Source organism: Pomacea canaliculata, linkage group LG1 (assembly GCF_003073045.1).
Source record: "Pomacea canaliculata isolate SZHN2017 linkage group LG1, ASM307304v1, whole genome shotgun sequence".
In the NCBI taxonomy this organism is placed as follows: domain Eukaryota; kingdom Metazoa; phylum Mollusca; class Gastropoda; order Architaenioglossa; family Ampullariidae; genus Pomacea; species Pomacea canaliculata.
The window spans coordinates 26,682,358-26,708,508 of NC_037590.1; the positions used below are offsets into that span (position 1 = coordinate 26,682,358).

A 26,151-nucleotide genomic window follows, 5' to 3' on the forward strand; every position below is an offset into this window, starting at 1 on the left:
AGAACAACGGTAGAGATATCACATCGCCTTTTGTTGTAAGTGCTGCGAGTTTGTACTAAGCTCACTGACGTGCAAGGAAATGTTCTCTATGTAAGTGATTTATACTTCTACATGTAAAGAGGAAGAACCGAAGAAGTAAATGCCTAAACAAGTCTTCATCGAGTGTCGTTAATAACCTCATTAAAAAAAGTGTTTGCTGCGACGAACAGCAGAGCACATCAGTTATCATTTTTATCAACTTACATAACAAACACGCAGCACCTATCGAAAGTCCCTTCCTATATTATTCCTTTAGCAAAACCGCACGCGCGCGCGCACACATACACACACACAATAACTACACACACGCATGCTGTTACACGTAAACACATATCTGAACTGAACTGTCGCCTTCAGACTCTTTAAAGCAGAAATTTTGAATTCATCCAACTTTTTACGAAGCATAAACTCGGTCGACTTCAACCCCCATCAGTCACTAGCCGTTAAAATACCTGCTGAGTTTTAGAAGAACAAAGCAACTGTTTTAAAGACTAGTTAGCTAGTAAGTGTTAATACTTTTTAATATTTAAGGAGATTAGAAGGTTTTGTAAAAATGACAGAAAAATAGAAATGTTTAGCATATTTTAGCTGAATCGTAATAGTTCATAGAACAAAGTTATACAGTACTAATATTGTCATTTTACCTGCTGACTACAAACTTTATGAGCTTTTCTCACAAACTTCATTATTGTCAGTCAATTTGAGACGCTAGTCACTCTCATTGACACGGATGTTCCTGCCTCGTCAAATGCTATTTGCCAATAAACTCGATTACTATACTGTATGGTAGTGTGCGACATCGCAGTTAGTGGGGATGGAACATAGCACGCACACAGGGAGGGTGGAGGCTGGCAATGTGGGGGTCGGGTGGTCGCTGGCCGGGTGACAGCCACGTGACAGAGGGAAGGTGTGAGGGGGTCGACTAGCGACAGGATGCAGGTGCGCGGATGTGGATGGATACGCCTAATCAACCATCCAAACAAAGTTATGCAGAGGGCAACCCAGAATCACGAGGTCAGAAGAGTTGGAGGACTTACGGATACATGTATCACCATCTTCAGTGTACCCTGCGCAGCAAACATTCTTCCTGCGATAGGCGAGCTCCGTGACCACTTTGTACGTTGACCTCAGCTCTGTTCTGTAAGCAGCAAATGTTGTTTAACTCGAGATACATGCATACGAAAAAATAGAAAGACGAGACAAAAATGGCGTATCATACGACTACTTCTAAGATGTTAATCTTTTCCTATTCCTTTGGCTAAGGAGCATACACATATTTTAGTTACAGAAGTCTTACAAAACAAGTGCGAGCATGACAACTGTGAAATTATAGGTCACGAATCACATTCGCATACACAAACGCATACACTCACATTCACACTTACCACCAGACCTTCCTCTATGCACCAGGCCCTCACTCAGACCAGGCCCTCCCTTTTCGTATACTTGAAGGAAACGAGGTACCCCTAAGCTTCTAATGCCAAAGCGAAGAAAGTGATGAATCAAATTTTTTTCTCAAAGTTTTGCACCAGGCCCTCCCTTTGCACCAGACCCTCCTCTCTGCACCAGACCCTCCCATCGACCTGGAACTTTTGTTAAAAAAAAGTTTTGCACCAGACCCTCCTCTTTGCACCAGACCCTCCCATCGAAGTGGAACTTTTTTTTAGTCTTCTAATGCCAAAGCGAAGAAACTGATGAATCAAATTTTTTTGTTTTGCACCAGGCCCTCCCTGTGCACCAGACCCTCCCATCGCATCGACCTGGAACTTTTGTTAAAAAAAAAGTTTTGCACTAGGCCCTCCCCCGGGTTTGTTTGCTTTTGTTTTGTTTTGTTTTTTGGTTTTTTTTTTTGAAAATGAGGGTTAGAGTGTTCTGCAATTCACATTAATTCACGCAACTGGCTGCGTTCTTCATCGACGTGTGAGTCGAGTGATCCCACCGCCTAAAGTTGTTTCATTTCTTTTCATCTGCTTTCTAACGATATTTGAAAGGTTTCAACAAAAAGCGAAATGAATGAAAAAAAATTGTAAAGCTAGGGAACAGCCACGCGAGAATGTGCCTCTCTTTACACTTTCGCCGATGCCACCCCCGAGGTGAGAGTCCGGGGCGTCACTGAGAGCCTGACTCGGCAAAAGCTTTCCCTCCGGTTTGATAGACTTTTTCAGACTCTCGACGTGGAGGCCACTCGGTAGTAGTGACAGGCGGTGTGTAGAAAGGGCATCGCCGTAATTACTGGGAATTCCTCGTTGATAAGAAGAATTTCAAGCCCCCAATCCCTATCACGAAGGACGTTCAAGGGGTTCGCACTGTTTTCAAAGCATGGTCACATCCACCTTGATTCCTTCTAAAGGCAGCCAGACCTGTTATTACTCAATCTCTTGTGGCTAAACGCCACTTCTCCCTCTAAGAAGTTAGCACCGATGCGTGAAGAATCGGTGAACTATTTAACAGGCTAGAACCTCGCCCGTTATCGGAATTAATCAGACAAATCGCTCCACCACCTAAGAACGGCCATGCGCCACCACCCACCGAATCAAGAAAAAGATAGCAATCTGTCAATGCTTACAGTGTGCGGACTGGGTGTGTTTTACCGTGTTGAATCAAATTAAGCCGCAGGCTCCACTCCTGGTGGTGACCTTCCGTCAATTCCTTTAAGTTTCAGCTTTGCAACCATACTTCCCCTGGAACCCGAAAACTTTGGTTTCAGAGTCGCTGAAGCGACACTTGCACAACGCTAGTTGGCATCGTTTATGGTCAGAACAATGACAGTATTTAATCGTCTTCGAACCTCTGACTTTCGTTCTTGCCTCATGAAAATATGCTTGGCAAATGCTTTCGCAGTTGTTCGTCTTGCGAAGACGACCCTGCGAAGAGCCGCGCACGCTCAGGCTTCGAGACGGACCGCACGCCCATGCCTCAGATCCAACTACGAGCTTTTTAATCGCAACAACTTTAATATACGCTATTGGAGCTGGAATTACCACGGCTGCTGGCACCAGACTTGCCCTCCAATCGATCCTCGTTAAAGGGTTTAATGTGTACTCATTCCAATTGCGGAGCCTCAAAAGAGTTCCGTATTGTTATTTTTCGTCACTACCTCCCCGAGCCGGGAGTGGGTAAGTTGCGTGCCTGGTGCCTTCCTTGGATGTGGTAGCCGTTTCTCATGCTCCCTCTCCGGAATCGAACCCTGATTCCCCGTTACCCGTAGGCAACATGGTAGGCCTATCACGTACCATCGACAGTTGATAAGGCAGACATTTGAAAGATGCGTCGCCGGCTCGAGGCCATGCGATCGGCACAAAGTTATCCAGAGTCATCAGAAGGGACGGGGCCGAGACCCCGACTGATTTTGAACTAATAAAAGCGCTCTTTCCCGGCTTTGTCGGGTGGGAGTTGGTTTGCATGTATTAGCTCTAGAATTGCCACAGTTATCCAAGTAGAAATGGATCATCTAAGGAACCTCGACTGATTTCATGAGCCTTTCGCGGTTTCACCGTACGAGGCATGGCTTAATCTTTGAGAACAAGCATATGACTACTGGTAGGATCAACCAGAATGCTGTTGGGTGTACACGTAACCGACTCCCACGAAGCAGTCGCCGCTGGAGCGCGGGTCCTGCGTTCGCGGGTGCTTTTCGCTCTTGCAACCGAATCATCGGTTCAAATTTTCAACGTGCGGAGCGTTCACCCGATCGACACGGGCGCGCTCTTTCACTCGAGACACAGTCAAGCGTTATTCGATACGCCGACGCGGCTGGCCGAAAGGAGCACTACGACGAACCCCTCTCTCTGCTCAACCAGCCCACGCCTGAGCCGTGGGAAACGCGACAGCGAAAGCCGCGCGAATCACCACCAAGCCAACCCGTACCACACCTTCTTCGGTCCGCTTCGAAACCGGCTCGCAGCAGGACGGGACGCAGACAACGGTCACTTTCGACCGAGGGCGTCGCACGCCGAGCGAGCGCTCATTTGCCGATGCAAAATGCAAAACTGGGTGAGCACTACATGGCTAATAGTAACCTTTCTCTATTGCCATGTTCACTTTCTCGCGCCTTTCGGCACACCTGCTCCCCATATATATAGCGCCGATTTTGCCCTTCCCTGCCTTGTGCCACGCCTCCCCTTGCACCAGGCCCTCCGCACCAGGCCCTCCACACCAGACCCTCCGCACCAGACCCTCCGCACCAGACCCTCCTGTTCGGTAAACTTGAAGGAAACGAGGTTCCCCTAAGCTTCCAGTATCAAAATGAAGTTACTTATGACTAGAAGTTTGTTTTCAATGTGTTGCACCAGACCATCCGCTTTGCACCAGACCCTCCGCTCGAACGAACATTTTACAAGTTTGGCACCAGGCCCTCCTCACCAGACCCTCCCCTCGAACGAACATTTTACAAGTTTGGCACCAGACCCTCCTCACCAGACCCTCTCCTCGAACGAACATTTTACAAGTTTGGCACCAGGCCCTCCGCACCAGACCCTCCGCGAGACACAGTCAAGCGTTATTCGATGCGCCGACGCGGCTGGCCGAAAGGAGCACGACGAACCCCTCTCTGCTCAACCAGCGCGCGCCTGAGCCGTGAGAAACGCGGCAGCGAAAGCCGCGAATCACCACCAAGCCAACCCGTACCAGACCTTCTTCGGTCCGCTTCGAAACCGGCTCGCCAGATCGCTTTCGACCGAGGGCTTTGCACGCGCTCATTTGCAGATGAAAAATACAAAACTGGGTGAGCATTTCATATATAGAAACCTTTATAGCCACGGTCCCTTTCGCGCACCTTTCAGGACGCCTGCTTCCCATGTATATAGCGCCGACCTTAACCATACCTGCCTTGTGCCACGCCTCCCCTTGCACCAGGCCCTCCGGGCACCTGACCCTCCCTAGGCACCAGACCCTCCGGGCACCTGACCCTCCCTAGGCACCAGATCATCCGGGCACCTGACCCTCCCTAGGCACCAGGCCCTCCACGCACCTGACCCTAACTCTACCGGCACCAGACCCTCCTATTGAACTGAAACTTCCAAGATGATGGGTGAATTCTCATTTGGTACGGTTATCGGGCTGGGTATTGTTGTGATCGGTTTTTGTCGGTGTACAGAGACACAACGTTGTTCGGAATGCGATCAACCGGCGAAAGGAGAAAGCGTTGCTGCTATGGACAACATTTGTTCAATTTTTCCCCTATTACTTTCCTTTTTTTTAAACCAGGCCCTCACGCACCAGACCCTCCTCTTCGCACCAGACCCTCCTGTATGCACCAGACCCTCCTGTATGCACCAGACCCTCCCATAGCACCAGGCCCTCCATTTTAGTATACTTGAAGGAATCGAGGTACCCCTAAATTTCTAATACCAAAGCGAAGTTAATGACGAGTAAAGTTTTTTCAAAGTCTTTGACCACACCCTCCTATCTGCACCAGACCCTCCCATCGAACTGGAATATTTTCAAAAGTTTTGCGCCAGGCCCTCCCCCTGGGTTTTTTTGAAGAAAAAAAAAAGAAAAAAGCGAAGTAGTAAAAGAGAGAAAAGTGGTGTGCTGCTTTACCGGTGCACCCGGTAGCTGCATCACCACCTTTCCCCCTTTGTACTGAGGAGGGGGACTCGAGCCCATCGTCGGAGATGCGTCCGTCTGCAAATGCGGACAAATCTCCTGGTCCAAGGCTCAGTCTCAATAGATCGCAGGATTTTGTTGCCTGTTGCGGCAATAGTTTTTAAATACATATTTAATTAAAGAAGCAGATTTTGATAATTTTAGAAGCAGTGCAGACGTTCATGTAAGCTGTGTTTATCTATCTATATATTTAGTCTGTGGACACTGTTGAGGCATAACATTACTTTGGCAAAGTGTTTATTGACAAACTTAAGTTTACATCTGAATGACAGCCAAGTGAAAAGGATTCAATGAGTGACTGACAACTGAATTGTCTACACAGCTCATCTTCTTTTATTTAAAAAAAAGGTTTCAGCTGAATGTTGATTGATTCATGGCGTCGCAGATTGAAACAACAACGGAAATACGAGCAGACATAGTAAAATAAAAAGACAGAGCGATAAGAGCGAATGGTAGAGTAGAATGTAGAGGACAGCAGAAAAAGTGCTGCAAAATTAGAATACGTATCACACAATCACATCGATTTCTACATAGTTTCACACCACAAAGAAACCAAACAACTTCGATCGATTACTATTTTTCTTCAGTTTTCTGGACACAACTTAAATAATTTCATGTCAGATGTTGCCATTTAACAAGCCAGAAACAATATTTTATGACTGGGAATGTCTTTTTAAAGCTTTCACGTTGATGCATAGCAAGAAGCAATAAATACAGAAGACGGTTTTTATATGGGATTACATAGTTTATCTTTTGTGTATCTTGGATAAAATTTTACTGAAGAGTATTTTCTCTTTATATTTCCTTTTATAACATAAAAGTACTAAAACCCTAGTTTTTGGTGTCAGTGGCGATTTCTGACAAAATGATGCAGGTCAAACAGTCCTATCATTAGTCATCAATATTGGATGCACTGTTACAGTTGTCTGTGGAGCAGTAGAGGCGGCATTCCTTCCAAATATCCGCGAAATCCGCGCAGTGGAAACCTTCGTTTTTTGCTGTGCAGCCACGAAGTGTAAATACCTGGTTGGGATCTGCCAGGCATAGGGCAATGAATCAACAGATGATTGTAATGGGATACATTCAATTAATTAAATATATATATATATTTATATAAGCTTTCATTCATCCATGCTTTCTACCACTGCAGCTATTCGCTTACCCGTCAGTTGATTATCTTTTCACGGATAAGTTTTTACATTTTTTTCATTAGATTATTCTATGTTAAACTCTCACGCCCATGAGATGTGAACAATACAAACAACGGCAGTAACACAACAATGGTAGTGCACAAGGACGCAAGACCCACAGGAGGATGCACACACGAAACTAAAAACTAATGTTTAGTTACCTCCTGGGACGAAAAGTCTAACCGCGTAGCAGACTTTGCTGGGTTCGCAGTCAATCTCTGCCACGTTGCCAGAATTGCAGTCAGGAGTAATGAACGAACAATTCTTGCATGTCAAGCTGTTCACTGCAACACAAAACACAGAGTGCATCAGTCTTGCTCTCATCATCTTGTCTCTACTAAACGCCGGAAAAGGTATTGGCGTTGGATATACATAGTCTATGTATAGTAACACCTTAGATGACCTGTGATCAGGGATGGGCAAGCTACTTTTAATTTGTAGCAGGCTAGGCTACAGCTACTTTTTTTCAAAATGTAGCCGGCTACACTACAGCTACAATTTTGCAAAAAGTAGCCAGCTACTTTGGGCTACTTTTAAAATGTAGCCAGCTTCTTTTGGCTACTTTTAAAAGCGTGATGTTATAACAAGTTAGCTGTAGCCAGCTGGCTGTAGCAACATACACAAACATCAAACATACACACAAAACACTATTACTTGCTTTACAAAGTTTTTATTATAATAATGAAACGGAGAACTACGATATACCGACAATTTTATTTAGTGAATCCATAAATGCTTTCATTCATTCCTTGCACCCTTCCTCCCCCGGCCTTTTTCACACAATAAGTACATGTATTTTACGATTATATTAAACATTTCTGGATCTTTTTCCTCATCCTGTTTTAGTGACAAAAGAAAATTATATAAGTTTTCCGATAAACATTGTTTTCTATAACTATTTTGTTCCCTATTACTTAGAAATGAAACTAAACAGATGCTTAAGTATCAGGTACCTGGTGGAATTTTCAAATAAGTTAGGTTATGTGGTGATGAAAAATGTCAACTCTTATCAATACTGTGACAATGAACAACAGACCATTGAAATAAATGAGTTTGCATGGAATATAAGTAAAACACTGCTTAATCTAATTTAGGCAAGCAGATCATAAGGCATTTTTTTCTAACACTGACACTGAAAACAAAGAAAGGAACACAAACTAATTGTTTCCAAAAGCTGATAGGGTGAAAAGTATAGTCCTGGCATACTAGAATAGACTTTAATTATATAGTAGGATGTCAAATGTAGCATATAAACACTGAAATATATTTTTCAAAAATGATGTGATACAAGATATATTTATTTTAAATCTTTAAGCTTGAATTTCTCTGTCGTTTTTGACATCCAGTCCTAAACTATAAAAACATATTTCTCAAGATTGGCTTGTGCTACAGCAGTAAAATTTTGCAATTTTGTTTAGAAATGCATAAGCTACAAAGTGATGAATTTGAGAATATGGTATAAACATTACTTTTGATAAAATTAACAATTTTCTAAATATTTTCTAAATATTTAATTGCCACATTCACACTGAGTCGGGGGGTACCATGTCTGATTTTTTATATCTCCTAGAAATCTTGAGATATCAAAACGCCTTATGCATCAGTTTTCTTATCAGTGCCTCTAGTTTACAAAAAATCCAAAACCTTTGATATATGACTTATGGTATTGTGTAAATTTGTTTTTTAAATGTTTGTACGTTTTGAAACAAAATCGTTGATTAAAGTCACAATTTTCACTTTAGGTACTCAAAAACAGTTTTAAAGTGCTATATTTATGTTATTTTGTTACTCTATATTTAAAAACCCTTAAAGATATTTAAAATATGGATTTTAATTTTGGAGTGTACCGGTAACTTAAAACAAATCTACATTCTTTTAGTCCTCCATGGAATTGAATTTGACCAGAACTTTGGCCTCGAAGTTGCTGTCTGTCACCCTAGTGCGCAGCTTTTGTCATGATAAGTCCTGCCAGACTGAACAATCTCTCAACAATTCTTGCATTTGAAACTATACCCACATTTTGTGGCTTCGCAAAATGTAAAAAATTTCAAATAAGGCTGGAAATTGATGGGTACGTCCATCTTCGTTTTTCAAATCGCTCCCGCCACATGGACGACCCGGTACCCAGAAATAACACAGAGATTGAATTCCATACTGAAGTTTTCTTTAATTCAGTATCTTTTTCTCAGCAGCTGGCCTAACTTCTCTCTCTCTCCAATTCACAAAGAGGTCCCACACCACTGTCAGCCCTGCTATTTATTCTCCCTCCCCTCGAACATTCTAGCACAGACATTCTATTTCGTCGCAATAAAGACATTTTTGAACATCGCTACATTGTTGAACATCATTTCCTCCCTCGCGCAAAGACAAGACATTTTACTTTGAACATCGCTACATTGTTGAACATCATTTCCTCCCTCGCACAAAGACATTCTATCTTTTACATTGCTGCCGTGCTGAACATTCTGGAATATAGATGCAAATCTACAACCCAAAGACATTATACTTTGTACACTACTAGAGTGCTACAGTCGTGAAAGTAGCCAACATGTAGCCAAGCTACAGCTACTTTCTAAAATGTAGCTACGGCTACAAGCTACTTTTTTTTAATTTGTAGCCGGCTAAGCTACAAGCTACAAAATTTGTAGCCGGCTACAGTAGCTGTAGCTAGGCTACAGCTACTCCCCATCCCTGCCTGTGATAGCACATTATGTGGTTTTAAAATATACGTAAGGCCTTCTTTCTTAATGAAAAACAGTTCGATAAACAAGACAGCATAAATGAATGAAGGTTAGGTTTTCCTTCTTAATTAAAATAAAAAATATAAAAAGAAAAAACAATTTTTTCAAGTACAAAGCGCCGCTTTCTGTATGTAAGTGATGCCGAGCCGAAACATTTGGCGCTTTTATAATACTATAAAATTAATAAAAAATACAGTTATTAGTTTATTAAAGTATTTTATATTTCTGTCGATCGTGAAAACTCGAACTCGAACTTGTTTTTGACTAACGCCAGACCCATTTGAAGGGAAGAAGTGTGCAGCAACAATGTCAAACATCCTAATTATAAGTTAAATGTTAATACAATTCCGTAAAATACACAACTACATTATCATTACACATTAAGGGAACACCAATTGACAATTGTAATTGACTGCGATCCAGATGACTGCCATCTATCAAAGTAAGACTGAGGGAGAGCGGAGGGAGCATGTGATTGTCAGCTATAGAGAAGGAGCAGACTTTGTTGTACGATGTCATCACATCTGTTCTCTGACTTTACAGCAGGGCTTCTGCTAAGGCTAAATTCTTTGGGGTCCCAGGAACCCCTTCTTCAGATTTCTAAGGGGTCCCGTGCTACCTCTAAGGGGTCCCTGTACAGAGTTGAAAAAAAAACCACCCAACAAATCAACTACTTTGTTCAACTGCCTTTCAGACACACAAAAGACTGTAATGTCTAGTCAGAAACGGAGAGATTTCTGTGCCATGAAGAGTTTGCAAGCATATGTGATGAGCTTTTGCTCACTGTTCTTAGGGTGCTCACTTTCTTTCCGTTTCTGAGACGATGATTTTAACCACGCTGTCAACGACATCTTGGACAAAGTTCATGGAACTCTTCCCAGTAAGGGGGGAAAAAAAAAAAACTCAGTGCAAGGGAAGTAACTCTCACCTTGTAGCAGACGACAACAATAGCTATGGCTACGATGTTGTATCTGTTCTTCGCCCAAATTTGAAGGGGTCCCCTGGGACCCCATTGACGAAAATTGAAGGGGTCCTCCGAACTTTTAATGCGTACTGTACGCAATTTTTTGCGTAAGCAGAAGCCCTGCTTTACAGTATTTGAATTTTTCAGTGTCAACAGTGTACTATTATTGGGAATAAATATTTTTGTAAATATCGCGAAAATCTGTAATTCGCAAACCTCTTAAATATCCTTTTCCCTATCTGTATTTCGTAATTCTATAGAAACGGTTTTGAATATTATCTATTGGACGCCTTCTAGTGGTTCACACTCTTTCTTGTACATAAGTAATTGAAGAAAAATGTCAAGAGCAGAATATGTTGTTAAGTTTTAGTCGTCACAACAGTACAGCTTCTTTATTTTTTTTTTTTGCCTCTTTAGAAACAAAGATATTGAGTTATGATTTTCCGGTTTCTTCATCAGTGTCTTCATTATTTTTGAAACCCTTGTGGAAGCTCTTCTCTAAAACAACTTGAGGTTATTTGTTTTATGCATGTTTTGTACTTAGAAGTAAATGTTCTCACTCATTTCGTTTCTGCAAGTATATTAATCTATGTCTGAGTGACTCTTACAGAAGTCTTTAAGCTGTGGGCTTAATCTCAAGTAATAAATCCAGCATTCAGTCCGTTCAATAATGGCTTTGAAATCACAGGTTCCTGTATGAGCACCACTACTTATGCCGGAAGTTATGAAAATAAGATACAGTTTGACTAGAAATGTAAAGAAATGAAAAAAATGGTACTCAGAAGATTAAAACATAAGTTTACTTCTTCTGATGAGAGACTGTCATACAACTCTGGCAATTTATTTGTGTTCAGACAAGCTTGTAGCATTTGAAACTGTTCTTGAATCATTTTCAGTTTTACAGCAATGTAATTTTTATATCCGTAAATACTTGGATATTCTTAAGAAATGTTGTAACACTGAGTTTTACACCTATGTAACTTGTGAAACTACAGCCTGTGTTTGAAAGATGGTTAGAAGGCTACAACTAAGTCAAGTTCATCACAACATTGTACATGTATGTCCCAAGTCAGTTAACTATCTACTTGTTGGGTCATCAACATCGTCTGCCAGTGGATTACAGCAGCATGAGATATTGAATGATCTTTCACAAGGACGACCGTTGATGTTGGTCTGTTTTGCCGTCTGTTACAATAACCACATCACACTTACACATTGTACTAAAGACAAGATTACATTTGGGACATTTATTGTCATCTTTGCGTCTCCCAAAGGCTAGACTACCTACTTCATTGAACTTACCAATAGCTTTAGATTTATTCAGTTATTATGGACTGAATAGTTCTTACTTGGCACTTGAATGACCAACATGCAACCGGTGTCCGATGTTGTTATTTGAGTTGTACGCAGGTCAGTCGTATGTCGAAGGTGTCTTACAATGACATGTTGGAAAGCACAAGTCTACTTCTAAAAAGAGTAATAAATTAAAATGAAAAAAATAAACAAAGTAAAGAAAGAGTCAGGTGAAGTGAACCTACCAGAGTCGACGTGGAGAAGAAACAAAAGCCCGCACAGGTAGAAGGCGGCGGCCGTTAACCGATGTGTTGTTGTCCTGTTTGTCTTGTGGACTGAGAACTCGCGGCCTCTTGTCTTTCCTCAGGTGAAAGTGGTGACTGCAATGGTGAGACTACTCGGGGTGTGTAGCAGGCAGCTAGTCGGTGATCTTTTATACCTCTTCTTGTATATGTGGTGATTTCTCATTGGTCGCCTGTAAGGTCTTTTATATCTCATGCACCGTTTGACACGCCGGTGTGATGTGGGAGACGTTATGGTGGAGGGGGCTGTTGTCTTGTATTTGCTAGAAAAGTGTTTTCACCTAACTGATAAATATGGATGTACGTGGAAATGGGGGAGCAAAAGATGAAAGGAGGTGATGAATGGAAGAAATTTGGGTAGTTAGGGTGAAAGTGTCGGTCAATTGTAACGCCTACATCCTGTCGTTGTCTGTTGTGACTTTTTCTGACCTGGCAGACAGAGCAACAGGAACTCACTTCATTCATCATGCTTTGGGTTCTAAGTACAGTAACAAAATACAGAATCTAGTTGATGATGATTACAACGACAAAGAAGAAGATTATGATGATTGATGGATCATGATTAATGGATAACGATTGACGATGTTGACGATGATATGCAGAGTGTCTGCGTTTTCTCTCTTCGTTCTGGACTTGTAAGTAGGGTAGGGGAGGTTTTGACTGTGGGACAACGGAGAATGTTTTTGACGAAACATAAATCGATGAGCCGGCTAAAACAGTTTGAAAGCGGAATTAGAATTGAGATCTTTGTTGTGTTAATCGTTATTGTAGCACCTCATGACCTTCAGAGAGACCTACTTTTGCACACCGTTAATAAACCTCTGAACTTCACTCCAAATTCGCCTTAGATGATAAGCACAAAATTATCTACAACCATTTAGGTTTGGAACTCTAGACAAATGGATCATATTGCTTTTAATGTTAAAGAGAGTAGGTTAGAGTGTTGGAACTAGGGACTCCCTTTTACTTTTCCTAAAAATAGTAGACAAGAGACCAAACACGAACCTGTAAAAAGTGCCGGAAGAGAACGTTTTCAAAAAGAGAGGCACATGACATCGAAATACAAGAAAGGATGTATACAACAACAATTTTTCGTTCAGTTAATGACGAAGCCGTTAATGATGAAGCCGTCATCAAATCCAAAAGGACCCTTAAGAAATGTTTGCAGACAGATGCATTGTTTATAAAAGGTTAAAAAGCGTTTTAAGGTGGTTCAGGGGGGTAAGTCTTTTTCTGAAACCAGACTGCAGGGTGAAGGGAAGGGTCTTGCTTGCAGGTGAGATGGATGAGAGTGTTTTAGTCTTTCGTCGACGTGTACTCTCCCAGTTTGCCTGGCACTGACTGTCGCATGATTGACTGCAGGTGTCGCATCCTGGAGGTCTGTAATCATACGACGGTCTTTGCACGGTCTGTGTATACACATAAAGACAAAGTTCATAACCGCTGTGTACAGCATCTGCACAGTAAAACAAGCTTCACGATTCATATTCGGATAGCTCTGATGGTTTGCTTTCAATAATATTTTTATTGTGCAGGTGGTATACAGCGCGGTGATTGTCTATGTGTAGACCTGATCGATATTGTTATTTTGTAGTAGACTGTGGGACACGCGATGATTCACTTGTGTACTACTTGCGGTTGCGTTTGCAGGACCAGACCAAATGATTTCGGAGGCCTTACACGGCCCGCAGCCATTCTCTATAAAGTCATGTTCCCATTTACCACCGCATCTCCACCAAACATTTTGTTTAACCAGCCAGCAAAACCACTTACAAAAAAGAAAAAGAAAACAAAAAGAAAAGATTAGCGTTAACCATGTCTTGCCCATACCGCACAAATGTATCAGGAGGTCGGTCAGAGAGACGGAATAGAATCGCATGTAAATTATTCTGGAATATCATGTTTCAGGTACGTTACCACAAGGACTGAACCTAAGCCATAAAGATAAACATACAGCCGGATAACCAGGCTACTGCAGTTGACTAGAATTGCTCATGACCTTTCCGACCTGGTCAGGTCAAATATTATTTCAGTGATTTCTACCATAGCCAGGACCTCAAATGAAGACAATGTCTTTGTACGACAAAGAATTGGATGGTGTTGAGCTGGACAATGAAAGGGTATTAAAAGGGTATGTTATTATTCCTAAGATGCCTGTTGTGGCTGACAGGACGGAACTGCTGATTCTACTAGTCTACTAAGAGTAGAATCCAAGACAGTCAGAAAGATAAAACCACTTGTGTCGCCTTTTGAAAATGTTTTGACGTACGCACGAATGTCAGAATTTTAATTTGTTTGTGCGCATGCGTAGGTCATTACTTGGTAGACACGCTGGCGAGCTATTTTATGTTGCTGTTAAAAAATATCTAGATACCGAAGTTTGTTTTTTTTTTGTAACGGACGCCTGTATCAGCAGGGTCAAAGTGATTTCACAGTCCATATACGGACGTTCCCTTGCTTTGTGGAGTCACTTGCCTATTCGCGACAAAAAGTCCACCGGGTAGTTGAACGCCATCTGTCAGTAACGAGGGTCAAATCTCTGTTATATGTTTATAACACCACTGGGTAAATCAGATCACTTATAGGTATAGAAACAGAAGTAAAGACTGCAGTGTATTATTTAAATTTGTTGTTTGATTTGGTAACATGTGTTGTGTAGCAATCTCTGGCATCAATATATCAATCAGTAATTATTTCAATGTCAGCAATGTAATAGTCTAGGAATTTTTTAAGTACAAAATACGAAATCTGGTATTCTGCATCCTTTAAAAATATCCGTTTCCCCTGTATTTTGTATATGTGTAAAACCCATTGATTTCTAGCTATGGAACATGATAAACCAAATCAACAAAAAGTAAAAAAAAACTTTTGTTCTATTTTGTTATTCGTGGACATTTTATATTCATTAATAATTTTCAAATTTTATCTTTTTTGCTAAAAATGTTTTAAGGGTCTTAATTAAGAAGCCTACAATTTCAGGAGGTTTCCTTATTCTCCTGTACCTAAACTTACTATACAATCATGTTAGCAGCAGAATACAGAACAAATGAATGAGGTGCTCATTGCAGGTGTCATCGCTTTCCTCACAAAATGGTGCAACAATGTCTGGAGCGATTATCGCAGGATAATTTGAACTGACCAATTAAAAATAAAATGTTGGGGGACATCGTCTATCGTCTAGAGATGCTAGGCAGAGCACATTGACCAGCGGAACGAAAAGTACAAACAGTGGGTCACGTGACACCCTGACCATGCCTACTAGGAACGATGTCCGTCCGGTTAATAGACGAAAGCTCGGCCTTGTTGCCAACACCTGTACTGTGCACTCACTACTTTTATCATGGAAGGCATTCACCCTCTTTTGTCGTGTTCGTCTCGTGCTAGCTTTTATATCAGGAATGGGGATTTACAGTTTGTTAACGAGTGGATTGTTTACAAATGTGGATTGTTCATAAGACTTTGGACTTACGATCACAGGTATGCCGCTGAGCGTGTTGCAGTGGTAAAGCAGAGAATGAAATTCTGACAAACATGTTGTCAGTCGATTTGTTAATGGTGTTGGGTCCATGTAAAGACAAAATGAACTTCTCTGTCTGGCGACGAAAATGTAGAATATATACACGATCTGTTTAATTGTATACAAGGGGCAAGAAGAAATGTCGTTCTGCTCTCTTCATGTCAAGTAAATAGAAGACAGCTAGGGCTGTCTCACAATGAAGCCATTGCTGAACACGATCGAATCTCTCTCTCTATATATAAAACACATTATCTACATGTTTACAATTTCTTATAATTATGCTAACGAGACAAAAAAAAAAAAAAAAAAGCAATCAAAAACAAAACAACAAACAAACTAAAGGTTTGTAAGGTTTTGAAAGTGTTAGTATTGTTAGCAGAGACAGCAAAGTATTACAGGCATCTGTGTTCTGTCAACAAGCATAACGCACAGACACGCCAAGAGACGCAGTACATGTACAGTAAGCAACAGGGTCAGATATACTGTATTATTCTGGAATGTCTGGATGGTAGCAAATCGTCAATAGGGTAAAGTAATTGTATTCTGGAATGTCTAAATGATAGCAAGTCGTGAATGTGGCAAGGTAATTGTATTCTGGAATGTCTCGATGCCCTGGTTGGTGAGGCAGTCTGATGTCTGGAGGATGGCGGCGACAGCAGGAAGAAGAGGCCAGACGCCATTAGACAGAAGGGGAAGGGATGGCAGGAAGGCCGGTCTCAACGTTTTGTTGTGATAACTCGTGGGGAGGATGGGGAGGGAGAGGCTGGGACCAGTGTTGAGACTGCCATGCCCACCGCCAGCCTGTGTCGTCACACGTCCACAGACGAAGATGGGGAAAGGCAGGCCCTGCTCGCTTGTCTTCACAGAAGGTTCCGTGGCCAGGCAAAGGACACGACTAGTCAATAGGGGCTGGTGATACCCTCTGACTCTGACATATTAATGTTATATATTTGATGAATATACTTTTGAATAAGTTCAGTTTCATTTGACATTTGTTAATAACTTAGAATCCTATTTATTACAACAACTTGTTCTGGGTTTTCTTTTTTGCTAGTAACAAGTGTTACATCTTTTTTGAACAGAGAAAGTTGAAGGAGGATACTTAAGAGCTCTTGAAACTCAGGCATCAGCTGCATGAAGAAAGCAAAAGGAGGGTGAGTACCTACCTCTGAAGTCTCCAGACCGGTCGTTCAGCAGAAGAATGTTAGCATTCTTCCCCTCACTCTCACACTCGCTCACTCCCATCTAACCTGAGCTGCCGTCTCTGGCGCCATGACTGCAGACATTCTGAATTCATCCAAACAGCTTCAAAGAGAGTGTGCACCGAGAGTTTTTGACAAAGGAAGATCCATCAACAACCATCCCCATCAATCACCACCCGTAATTTTACATTTGCAGTCTGCTTTTTGTAGTACGAACCTTTTTTTGAGAGCACAGCAAACAGTGGATGTTGACAGGTGTAAGGTATGTGTTTGACGTACCTGCCGAGTACTACTTGTGAAGATCATATCACTCGGCTTGAGCTTGACTGTGTTGCCAGTGACATTTCATGAACAGCCATCCTGTGCAGCCAAGCTCCCACAACTTTGTTTGTTTGTAACTATGTAGTCACTGTTCACACCACATTTAAGCAGATAGTTCGGTGACTACAGACTAAAGAGTAGGCGTTAAAATATAAAAATATTCTTCTTACATAAAGAATTTTATGCAAAAATGTTCTGTTGTCTGTCTGCTTAGGTCTTACTCTCGTACGAACCCGCTGTTTGGGACCAACTTTTGTCAGAGGAAATTTAATATTTTCTATGCTGTACTAAATCAGATGGAAAGGACCATCAGGCTTGTACCACAGGCGGGTATAAAGGGTTAATTACAAATATTCTGGAGCTGTCAGTGTCCAGCGTGTTCACTAATCGCAGGAGTGGGACAACCTCTGGACTGGTGGGCGTTCAGAGGTCGATCGTCGTGCGTGTGAGCTGTCTACCTCCGAGGTCTCCCCACCTCGCCTGCTGTAACCTGACGATGGAGATAAAGCCTTTTTGTATTATTATCTAGAGATGGATGAACGAAAATAGTGATTATGTGTGGCTTATGTGATGATAATTAGTGTTATCTGTAATGGTGTACCCGCCCATTCACGCCTTGTAAAAGGTTTATGATCGGTTTATGATGGAAACATGTGACCTTTCAGCTTTGTGCTGAAGTGAGATGTTGCGTGAGAGTCGAACATAAAGTAGGCACCGCGGAATTGTGAGCTAATGTCCGAGTTACAGGTTCTCTTCTCTCCCTCTCCCCCACCTCATACCCACCTCACCCCCGAACAGGACTGCATAGGATTCACGTGCATGATCCCGAGAGATCATGTTGGTTGACCTGCGTGCCTTGAAAAGCGGGTCGAGATGCTGACCTCCGCTCTTATTCGACAACATTGTATGCGACATCTGTCCCGACCATCGATGAGGTTTGCTTTCATCAGGCTTATCATCATCGGCAGTCCCATATAGCAACACCTGATCCATGTTTGTATCCTACTGACTGTTGCTAGTGTGTACAGGTTATTGTATGCCACTAGTTTTAGAAGGTGAGTAACAAGTTCTCTGACACACGGTCACGAGCGTGAAGATTACACCAACACCAGTCACGCCAACACCAGTCACGCCAACACCAGTCACGCCAACACCAGTCACACTAACACCAGTCACGCCAACACCAGTCACGCCAACACCAGTCACACCATCAGTCACACCAACACCAGTCACACCAACACCAGTCACACCATCAGTCACACCAACACCAGTCACACCAACATCAGCCACACCAACACCAGTCACACCAACATCAGCCACACCATCAGTTACGCCAACACCAGTCACACCAACACCAGTCACACCAACACCGCACTCAGCACTCCCACCCTGTACACAAGCTCGTATCAGTTCATTTTCCGATCTCTTTATTTCGATGTGTAAAAGATGGAACATTTATTAAAAATATCAAATGGTAGTAAAATAAACATTTTAAAATTTGAAACAGGAAATTGTCACAAGCAACACACGTACAGGTGGCAAAAGGAGGCAAATAGTTTGCAGCTGGGGGCAAGTGGGAATAACAGTGCCTGTAAAAAAGATCGCTGGAGGTATGTACAACGAATGACGAGGACTGCTCGAGTTACGGACGCAGCATGCGAGGAATCTGGAACCTTGTCGTGAGCGACTGAGATCCGGAAAGGTAAGAAGACAGGTAGCCTACCATGGCGCTGTGGGGGGCTAGGGGGGGCCTCCCTACCTGTCAGACACGCCAAAGTACAGGTGTGGCACCGCTCTGCCACCAGCTTTGTCTGGCACCCTCCGTCAGACCCATTAGCGGCATTCCTCAAAGTGCAAAGGAGAATGCAGATGGAAGAGATAAAATGCTCAGTCGGCATAAATATAATGTTAGTCAAGAGACTAGCGAATACATGAAACGTGGCGAAGACAAATCTGAACAATCATAATAATTTATGTTTAGGTGCCATTTGTAAACAAAATGGAAGTGAGATGCATGCACGTGTCACAAATTAGCAGTTGGTTGGCAGAGAAAGCACGATCTCTTCGAGGGCTGGACTTTCAAGTGCAAATACCACATGAAGGTAATGACAGTTTACTAACCCCTCACAAACACCTTCAGATGTATAAGGTGGATATGATAACGCGAGTGAAATTACAGACGAGTTACATGGATTGCATTGTCGTGAATATTTATCTGCTGCAAATGAAAGAATTTTAATTAAATAAGTTACTCGACACACACATATATATATATATGTGCAATTGTTGTCTGATAGGCTTATCAAAATGGCTCAAGTACAATATTAATACAGTGGTCGGAAGATAATCATGTGAACAAGTTGCTTAGTTTTTTTAGTCCTTGTTACTGCTGGAGGAGCATGGGGCGGCAACACCACCTCGCCAGCGGACCTGGCTTGGGGCAGCTCCCTTCTCTTGGGGCCCATGTGGTTCCCACGTCCTTTGCCTCCCTTACTGTTCTTTTGCAGGTTGGTTGGTTGTTTGTTTAATGCCGTTTCAGCAGCAAAGGCTATATAACGGAGAAATAATTTAAACAGCCGAGGAGGAAGCAATGTAACAAAAAGTAGAATCATGTTTAAGTCAAGGGAGGATTGAAAACAATGTTAAAATTTAATTAAGACACGACAAAATTGCATTAAAAACCTAAACTTTCGCACAGAATGAGATTACAAGGCTGGTATGCGTGGTGAACATAAAAAAATCCCTCAATAACATTACTTAACCTTTTGTGCGGAGATTAAGTTAAGCCTTCTGTGAATAATGTGAATAACGTGAATAAAGTCTTCTCTTCGGTTTGCAACGCCTTTTCTCGGGCTGTTTCTTCCCTGGATATGAACAGTCCTCCCACTTGGTGTCCATTGTTACATCACTCTGGTGCAGTGGAGCCGGTAGAAGAGGCAGCAGTATTTGTCCCTTGTTTGCAGACCCGTTATTGACTCCCTCCCGAGATGACGTAACATGGCGGTCGGGGGCTGTTTTCCATGCCAGCAGCTCTTGAAGCCTTGATCTTCTCGTCTCCTGAGCCACTTTATCTCATTTATTTGCGAGTTATTTCCCATGACAATAAAAATGAGATCATATTCGCGTTGAGATGTTTGCCAACAGCGATAAAGACGAAATCAAATGGAGAAATAATTTCTTGTTTAAAAATGTGTGCAGGACGTGTGCAACCTTAAAAATGTGCACGATGTCCTCTGTACACCATTTCAATATTTAATAATGTGTTTAATGTTTTCAACCTTCAAGAATGGGCACAATGTTTGTAATCGGTAATGATGTGTACAGTGCGAAGTTGACAAATGTGTACAGGGAGAGAACTGAAAGCAATGAAGACCTCAGTATGCACTAATGGCGGAGTTACACACGTTAGTCTGTAGAATACGTTACTATGGCAACGTCACGACATCTATGTGCGGAGGTGACAAAAATCTAGACAAGGTAGCATAGGATTTTCTTTATGATAACAGCATGGAAGAAAAATGTACAGTGACAAAGTGTAGCTGTAAAGACATTAAAATCTCAAAGCGTGATTAGTCGCCATTACAAATACAGAAAGTGAGAATACAGAGGAAAAACCTCGTTTGCATGTATGTACTGAAAAATATTGCACATTCTGGTAAAGCGAATGAGACAAAACTACAGCTAATATGAGAAGATGTTTAAAAATAAGAACATGAGATGTCACGACATGCCGTACTCTGGCTTGCGACACAGTTTGAAATATACAGTGACAGTCACAAAATGTCAGTCTGTGACATGTCATCCAGGAGAAAGGCACACCCACAATGATTAGGATATATCAGTGTGCATGTTGCTGTGTAATTGCTACAAATGTCACAAGTTTTGCTCGTAGATAACGAAGTACAGCATTCGGAACTGCTTTGGATTACTGTGGGTGTGAGAGTGTGTTTGTGTGTTTTACTGGCATTTGTCGAGTCAGAGGCAGCCATCAATCAGATTTGTAATGTCAGTTGGCAAATAAATGAATTATTCTTCAGGTTAATCTTCCAGGAACAGCAGCTGAAGGAAATTCACAGCAAAAGATCACACAATAATAGACTGGTGTGACAGGCCTGAACATCCTGACACACGTTTGTGCAGAGCAACATCAAGCAATGGCGTCAGGAAGGTGCTATCATGTCATCTACCCATCCTCTCCCTCCAACTCACGTGCACTCCCCCCCCCCCAAATCTGAGAGTGAAACACGTGGGAGGTGCAGTCTGCAAACAGCGTGAAGTCACCTGCCACGTGCGTACAGGTAGCCTTCGTCAGGTGTGCGACAGGACACAGCGGTGCGGCAAACCATGCATCAGGTAAATAACGCAGGAAAAAAGTGACCAGTAAAAACGGGTGTAAAACTGTACAGTGCATAGATTGATATATATATAAATATAAACGCGAACCTGGCAGACACGTGCGCACGGTTCAGTGAATGCACGTGCTGCTGTTGCTGTGTCCATCAGCGGGAAACTGCAATAGGAAGTACCGCGCGTGCCTTGCTTTTCTTGAACTTAAAAAAAATTAAAATAAATAAAGGTGTTGACGGATGCACTGGGCATTCGACTTGTACACGCAGCAGGACCGCCAACAGTGATTGGGATAGGGGGACGATGAGGCAGGGGGAGTTCGACCTTAGAGGTCACAGGTCGAAGGTCCGTCGTGCGGAGAAGCACTGATCACGCGTTACTCGAGCCCTCCTTTGGAAGCCCTCTGTTGCCACTAGCAACGATGAAGGTCGCTCGTCAGTTTAGTGGCTTGATGCACACGGGTCAGTAGAGGTCACCTCCACTAGTGCGCAAGGCACAGTGCCAGACCTACAAATAGCAGATTCTGCCAGGTACTCGACAACAGCTACTTGGGATCAAACCAGTTCAGTCATTAGAACTAGTCAAGCACGAATACAAACAAAGCAAACAAACAAAAAACCCAACAAACCCCGAGATCATTTTCGGAAGGAAGGAAAATCACTTGGCTAAGACAGAGAGGGGATATTATTGAAGGGAGGTCTTGAGAAGTAATAAACACACAGTATCAAACAAGAAAACAAAATTGCCACCGCTCAGTGGTCATTGCACAACCAGTTGGTGATGACTAGGGTCATCCAGCCAGCGCTCCACAGGATGACAGCCAATCGCTGTGATCATCACTGTGGCCTGTCAAGCACCAGGCAGCCAGACAACTAATCACCAGTCACCCGAGGCGAGCAGCCAGCGTAGCACAACAACAACAAATGTTTGGTAGAGAAATCCTAACCAGTGTGAAGAAACATCAAGCTTCGGTGAGTAGAACTCAGCCAGTGTGACACAACCATTAACCTAGGTAGGTAAATCTCAGTCACAAATGACAAACTACAGACTATCCAGTGATTTGTGTGTATGTGTGTGTGCCAAGTCGTACCACGTGTGAGGATGCCAAGTCTCACATTGCATACTGTCTGGGAAGTTTTCTTTCTTCTGTAAGTCTACACTGTTTTTTTTTCCCCTGAACGTTCTAGAAAAAGGAGCAAATTTTATATCTCTTCAATGTCTTACACAACAACTCGTTCTCATGGCTCAATTGGTTAATTTAATTAGTTTTGTGGGGGGACCCCATAGTGCAGTCGGTACATGCAGCAGAAATTGTTTGTGAGGTGCTGGGTTCGAAAAAAGAATTTTGTGTGTTTGGTTCTTGTTATTTTTTTTTTCCTGAGCATAAACAATTCTCGATCATGCCTTTCGTGATGATCCAGGGATAATCAAGGGAAATGGCTTGAACCTTTGTAAAGTCTTATCAATGGATGTTTTTTTTCTGTGGCGCTAGGGCATCTTGCATACAACACTTAGTTTAGCGACTGAGTGGAGGACTATTGCAAAAAGTGGAAAAAAGCATTACGCATAACTGGCTTTATAATAAAAATAGTAATTATTATTCTTATCGTGAAGTGTCAAGGTTGCTGACCTCACGCTTCCGACATTGCTCCCATCACTAGGACGTTTAAGGAAAAAAGAATCAGCCAGCGGAATCTGCGCCAAACGAGTTTCGAAACAGTAAACCACAATGTCTTCGCCTAAGTTTCGCTGCTATTTCTGGCCAGGCCAGGGAAAAGTCCAGGGAAGCACTTTGCTTATAATGAGCACTAATTACTGTGGCCATTATATATACACCATGTAACATTATCGCAACGAAGGCCTTTGGGATAGCTGTAGGCTTATTACACTATCCCAGTGGTATAGGTGGTGTAGTTTGCGAGGCACAGACAACTCCAGTGTCTCTGGTACAGTTGACTGCCAGTGATATCAGTCCATATCCTACAATGAGCGACAAGATGATCAAGGTGTCCATGGTGATCTGCTCTACAGGTAGCCCAAAAAGGACAGTTGTGAAAGGCAAGGTCTTCCAACCACGAGATAATGTCTCCAAATTTGTTTTCCTGAGGTGAGGGTAAGAGAAAGTACTGGCATACGGTAGATACAGGTCCTCAGTGATTACTGATTGTTCATTAAATGTATTGAAGAAACAGATTGGATCTTCATATATGCAGGATAATGCTCGAAGAAATACGCCGCAAATAAACTAATCACAAAGCTCCATGCTTATTGCATACATCTAGCGAGGGCTAGCAGAGAAACTAAATGCACTACACTGTGTGTTAGGTCTGTCTGATTATTAATAATTAATTACTTTGCCTTCACACTAGAGCACTGTTGCTCAACTAAACTAGCATTGGCACCTGTGGCCACATCAGCAACAGAAGGGCCGACATTGTCATCAGCGCCAAGCAACAAGCTAACGACTGACAGTTTACTTTAGCTGAGTGCTAACAGCTAACAGCTAGCGGCTAGCGACACGATGCGATCTTTGTTCATTAGTGGCTCGCACTTTAAACAGCCAAGTTCAGACAGCAGCCATTTTACCATCACACAGAAATAAAATCACAGTTTTGTCCTGGGGATACAAAACGAATTGTCCAGGAGCTGCGCGAAGTCAATTATCATGCCCACGACACCTGCTGATTCACCTGATCGTCACAGTTTAAACCTGTTACATCGACTACACACATTGTAACATAGTAAACAATAGGATCAAAGATCAAGATACTTTGTTTTGAACGTTGCAAAATCGCTGCAAAAATATAACTTTGACATAACGAAGTGTGACAAGTTGTCTGAGTAATTGTAAACGCGGATATAAGTGCAATAAATAATTACATAGAGAGACGAAATAAAAGATGACTGGATTTACCAAGAAAATATACATTGCTTAGAGGAAGTTTGCTGCGTAAACATCCAAAGCTTGTGTTACATTTAGTGAATTTAAAATAGTTCGGTACACTGGCTGTAAACAACTTGCTGTTCATATTCTTCTTTGTTCGAATGTCGAGAACAGTTTCAGCTGAGACACGTGTCCTGACACTGTGTGATACTGTACAAACCTTGCTCAGAGAAAAAAAATGTGCTCGTACAGTGAGCTGGTATAGAAGGCTGCAACAGCACCAGATTTGAAGATGTAGGCGTGTATTTGCACACAGACAAACAGTCCTACACACATGCAAGCAGTAGTTTCATTTTCTCAACCTGTCTTCTCTCTGTACCCTGGGTGGCAGGCCGCGGACAGACATCTTTGTCTCAATAGAAGTGGTCAGGCAACAGATGGCATCGTTGTGGTGCTGTGTCTGTAGAAGGTGGTAACAGCTGACAGATACTCCATATCACCTGCTCTGGTTTCAGAGAAGTGGTAACACTGACAATTACATCTCTGTTCTTTAGAAAGGTGGTAACAGCTGATCCCGACTGATGTAGACATATTAGGCACGTTTCCCCTTTCAGTCCCTGTCCCCTATGTTGTGAAATAGATGCAGCAATAAAAAATTCATTTTCACGCGTGTCATTCTTCTTCTATCTGTAGTGCACATCTGCTTTCATCTCTGGTTTGCTTGCCGCAGGTGTCCCACACGTCGCCGATGCTTGGTCGCCGGGTCCTGGCCTGGACAGGTGAGACCCTTACTTTCCAGGTGTGGACAGTGCAGTGTGGCTACAGGTCTGTGGCACGAGGATACAACAGCAGATGATAGATACCTGAGGGAGGGTGGGATTTTGTTGGAAGAACACTTGGCATGTGACCGCTATAAGACCTAAAGGTCAGAGGTGACTTGTTTGGAAGTGAATGTACTTCTCTCTGGAAGCGACTCTCTTCCCTTCATTACCCCTTTCCTCCAAGTGAAATTAGCATTAGGTAGCAGTACTTTGCCAATCAAATAAATGAATCGAGGAAAGGCATACTGGAGTGGCTGACATGCTGTGACTTGTGGGCGAACAGCGACTTGCTTTGTGAAATGCATACTCTGCAGAGACTTCGTTAATAATCGAACACTAATTTGCATGGGACACGATTGTGACCAGGTGACCGTCGCTATAGCAATGGATATTCTGTTTCTATGGAACCATCAACGAGTACATGTTCTTTTGGGTCCAGTGCAGACGTTTCGTTGTTGCACTCGTTTCAGACACGCCGAGGGGAGATGCTGTGACATGAAGTGGTGAACCCCAGCTGCTGCTTATCAAACAGTAACCATGCCATGCATTACTCGCAGGCAGAGCAGTATCAAGTCGAATTTAGAAAAATGTCTCGGCATGTCTGCCACAAATATCAGCGCCAGAAACACGACCTCTGCTTGCACCGAGCACCGAGGTCACCGTGGAGAGTGCGCAAGGCCTCATGGGAAGGTTTTACAGTCGGCTACTGAGGCTGGCAGCCCGCGCCCTGCTGGTGCACAACCCGCTGATGCTGTCGGTGATGACACGTGTTCACCACCACTCCAGTAATAATGACTATTTCAAATGGATGTTTCCTCCTCCCTTTGTAACTGTCAATAGGTGGAGTCGACAGATGTAGACAAGGCAGCCACGATACCACTTCTCCTCCCCTCACCCTCCCTTCAAAGTTTGTTGCATTATTG

General features: G+C 42.7%; 1 protein-coding gene and 1 long non-coding RNA gene across 2 annotated transcripts; both read right to left on the reverse strand.

The window, feature by feature from the left end:
* Nucleotides 1-5,866: 5,866 nt before the first annotated feature.
* Nucleotides 5,867-12,281, reverse strand: LOC112567049. The gene is made up of 3 exons (XR_003099727.1): nucleotides 12,080-12,281; nucleotides 6,998-7,120; nucleotides 5,867-6,680 (listed from the first exon to the last, which is right to left on the reverse strand). It is a non-coding gene; the product is annotated as an uncharacterized LOC112567049 (long non-coding RNA).
* A 5,924-nt stretch (nucleotides 12,282-18,205) lies between these two features.
* LOC112560797 (elastin-like) lies at nucleotides 18,206-18,631 on the reverse strand. The gene has a single exon (XM_025232860.1). It carries the CDS (start codon nucleotides 18,629-18,631, stop codon nucleotides 18,206-18,208), a length of 426 nt encoding a protein of 141 aa, XP_025088645.1.
* Nucleotides 18,632-26,151: the final 7,520 nt, after the last annotated feature.

Excerpts from the sequence above, each read along its gene's own strand:
- LOC112560797 (XM_025232860.1), bottom strand. The coding sequence starts at position 18,631 with ATGTTCCATCTTTTACACATCGAAATAAAGAGATCGGAAAATGAACTG.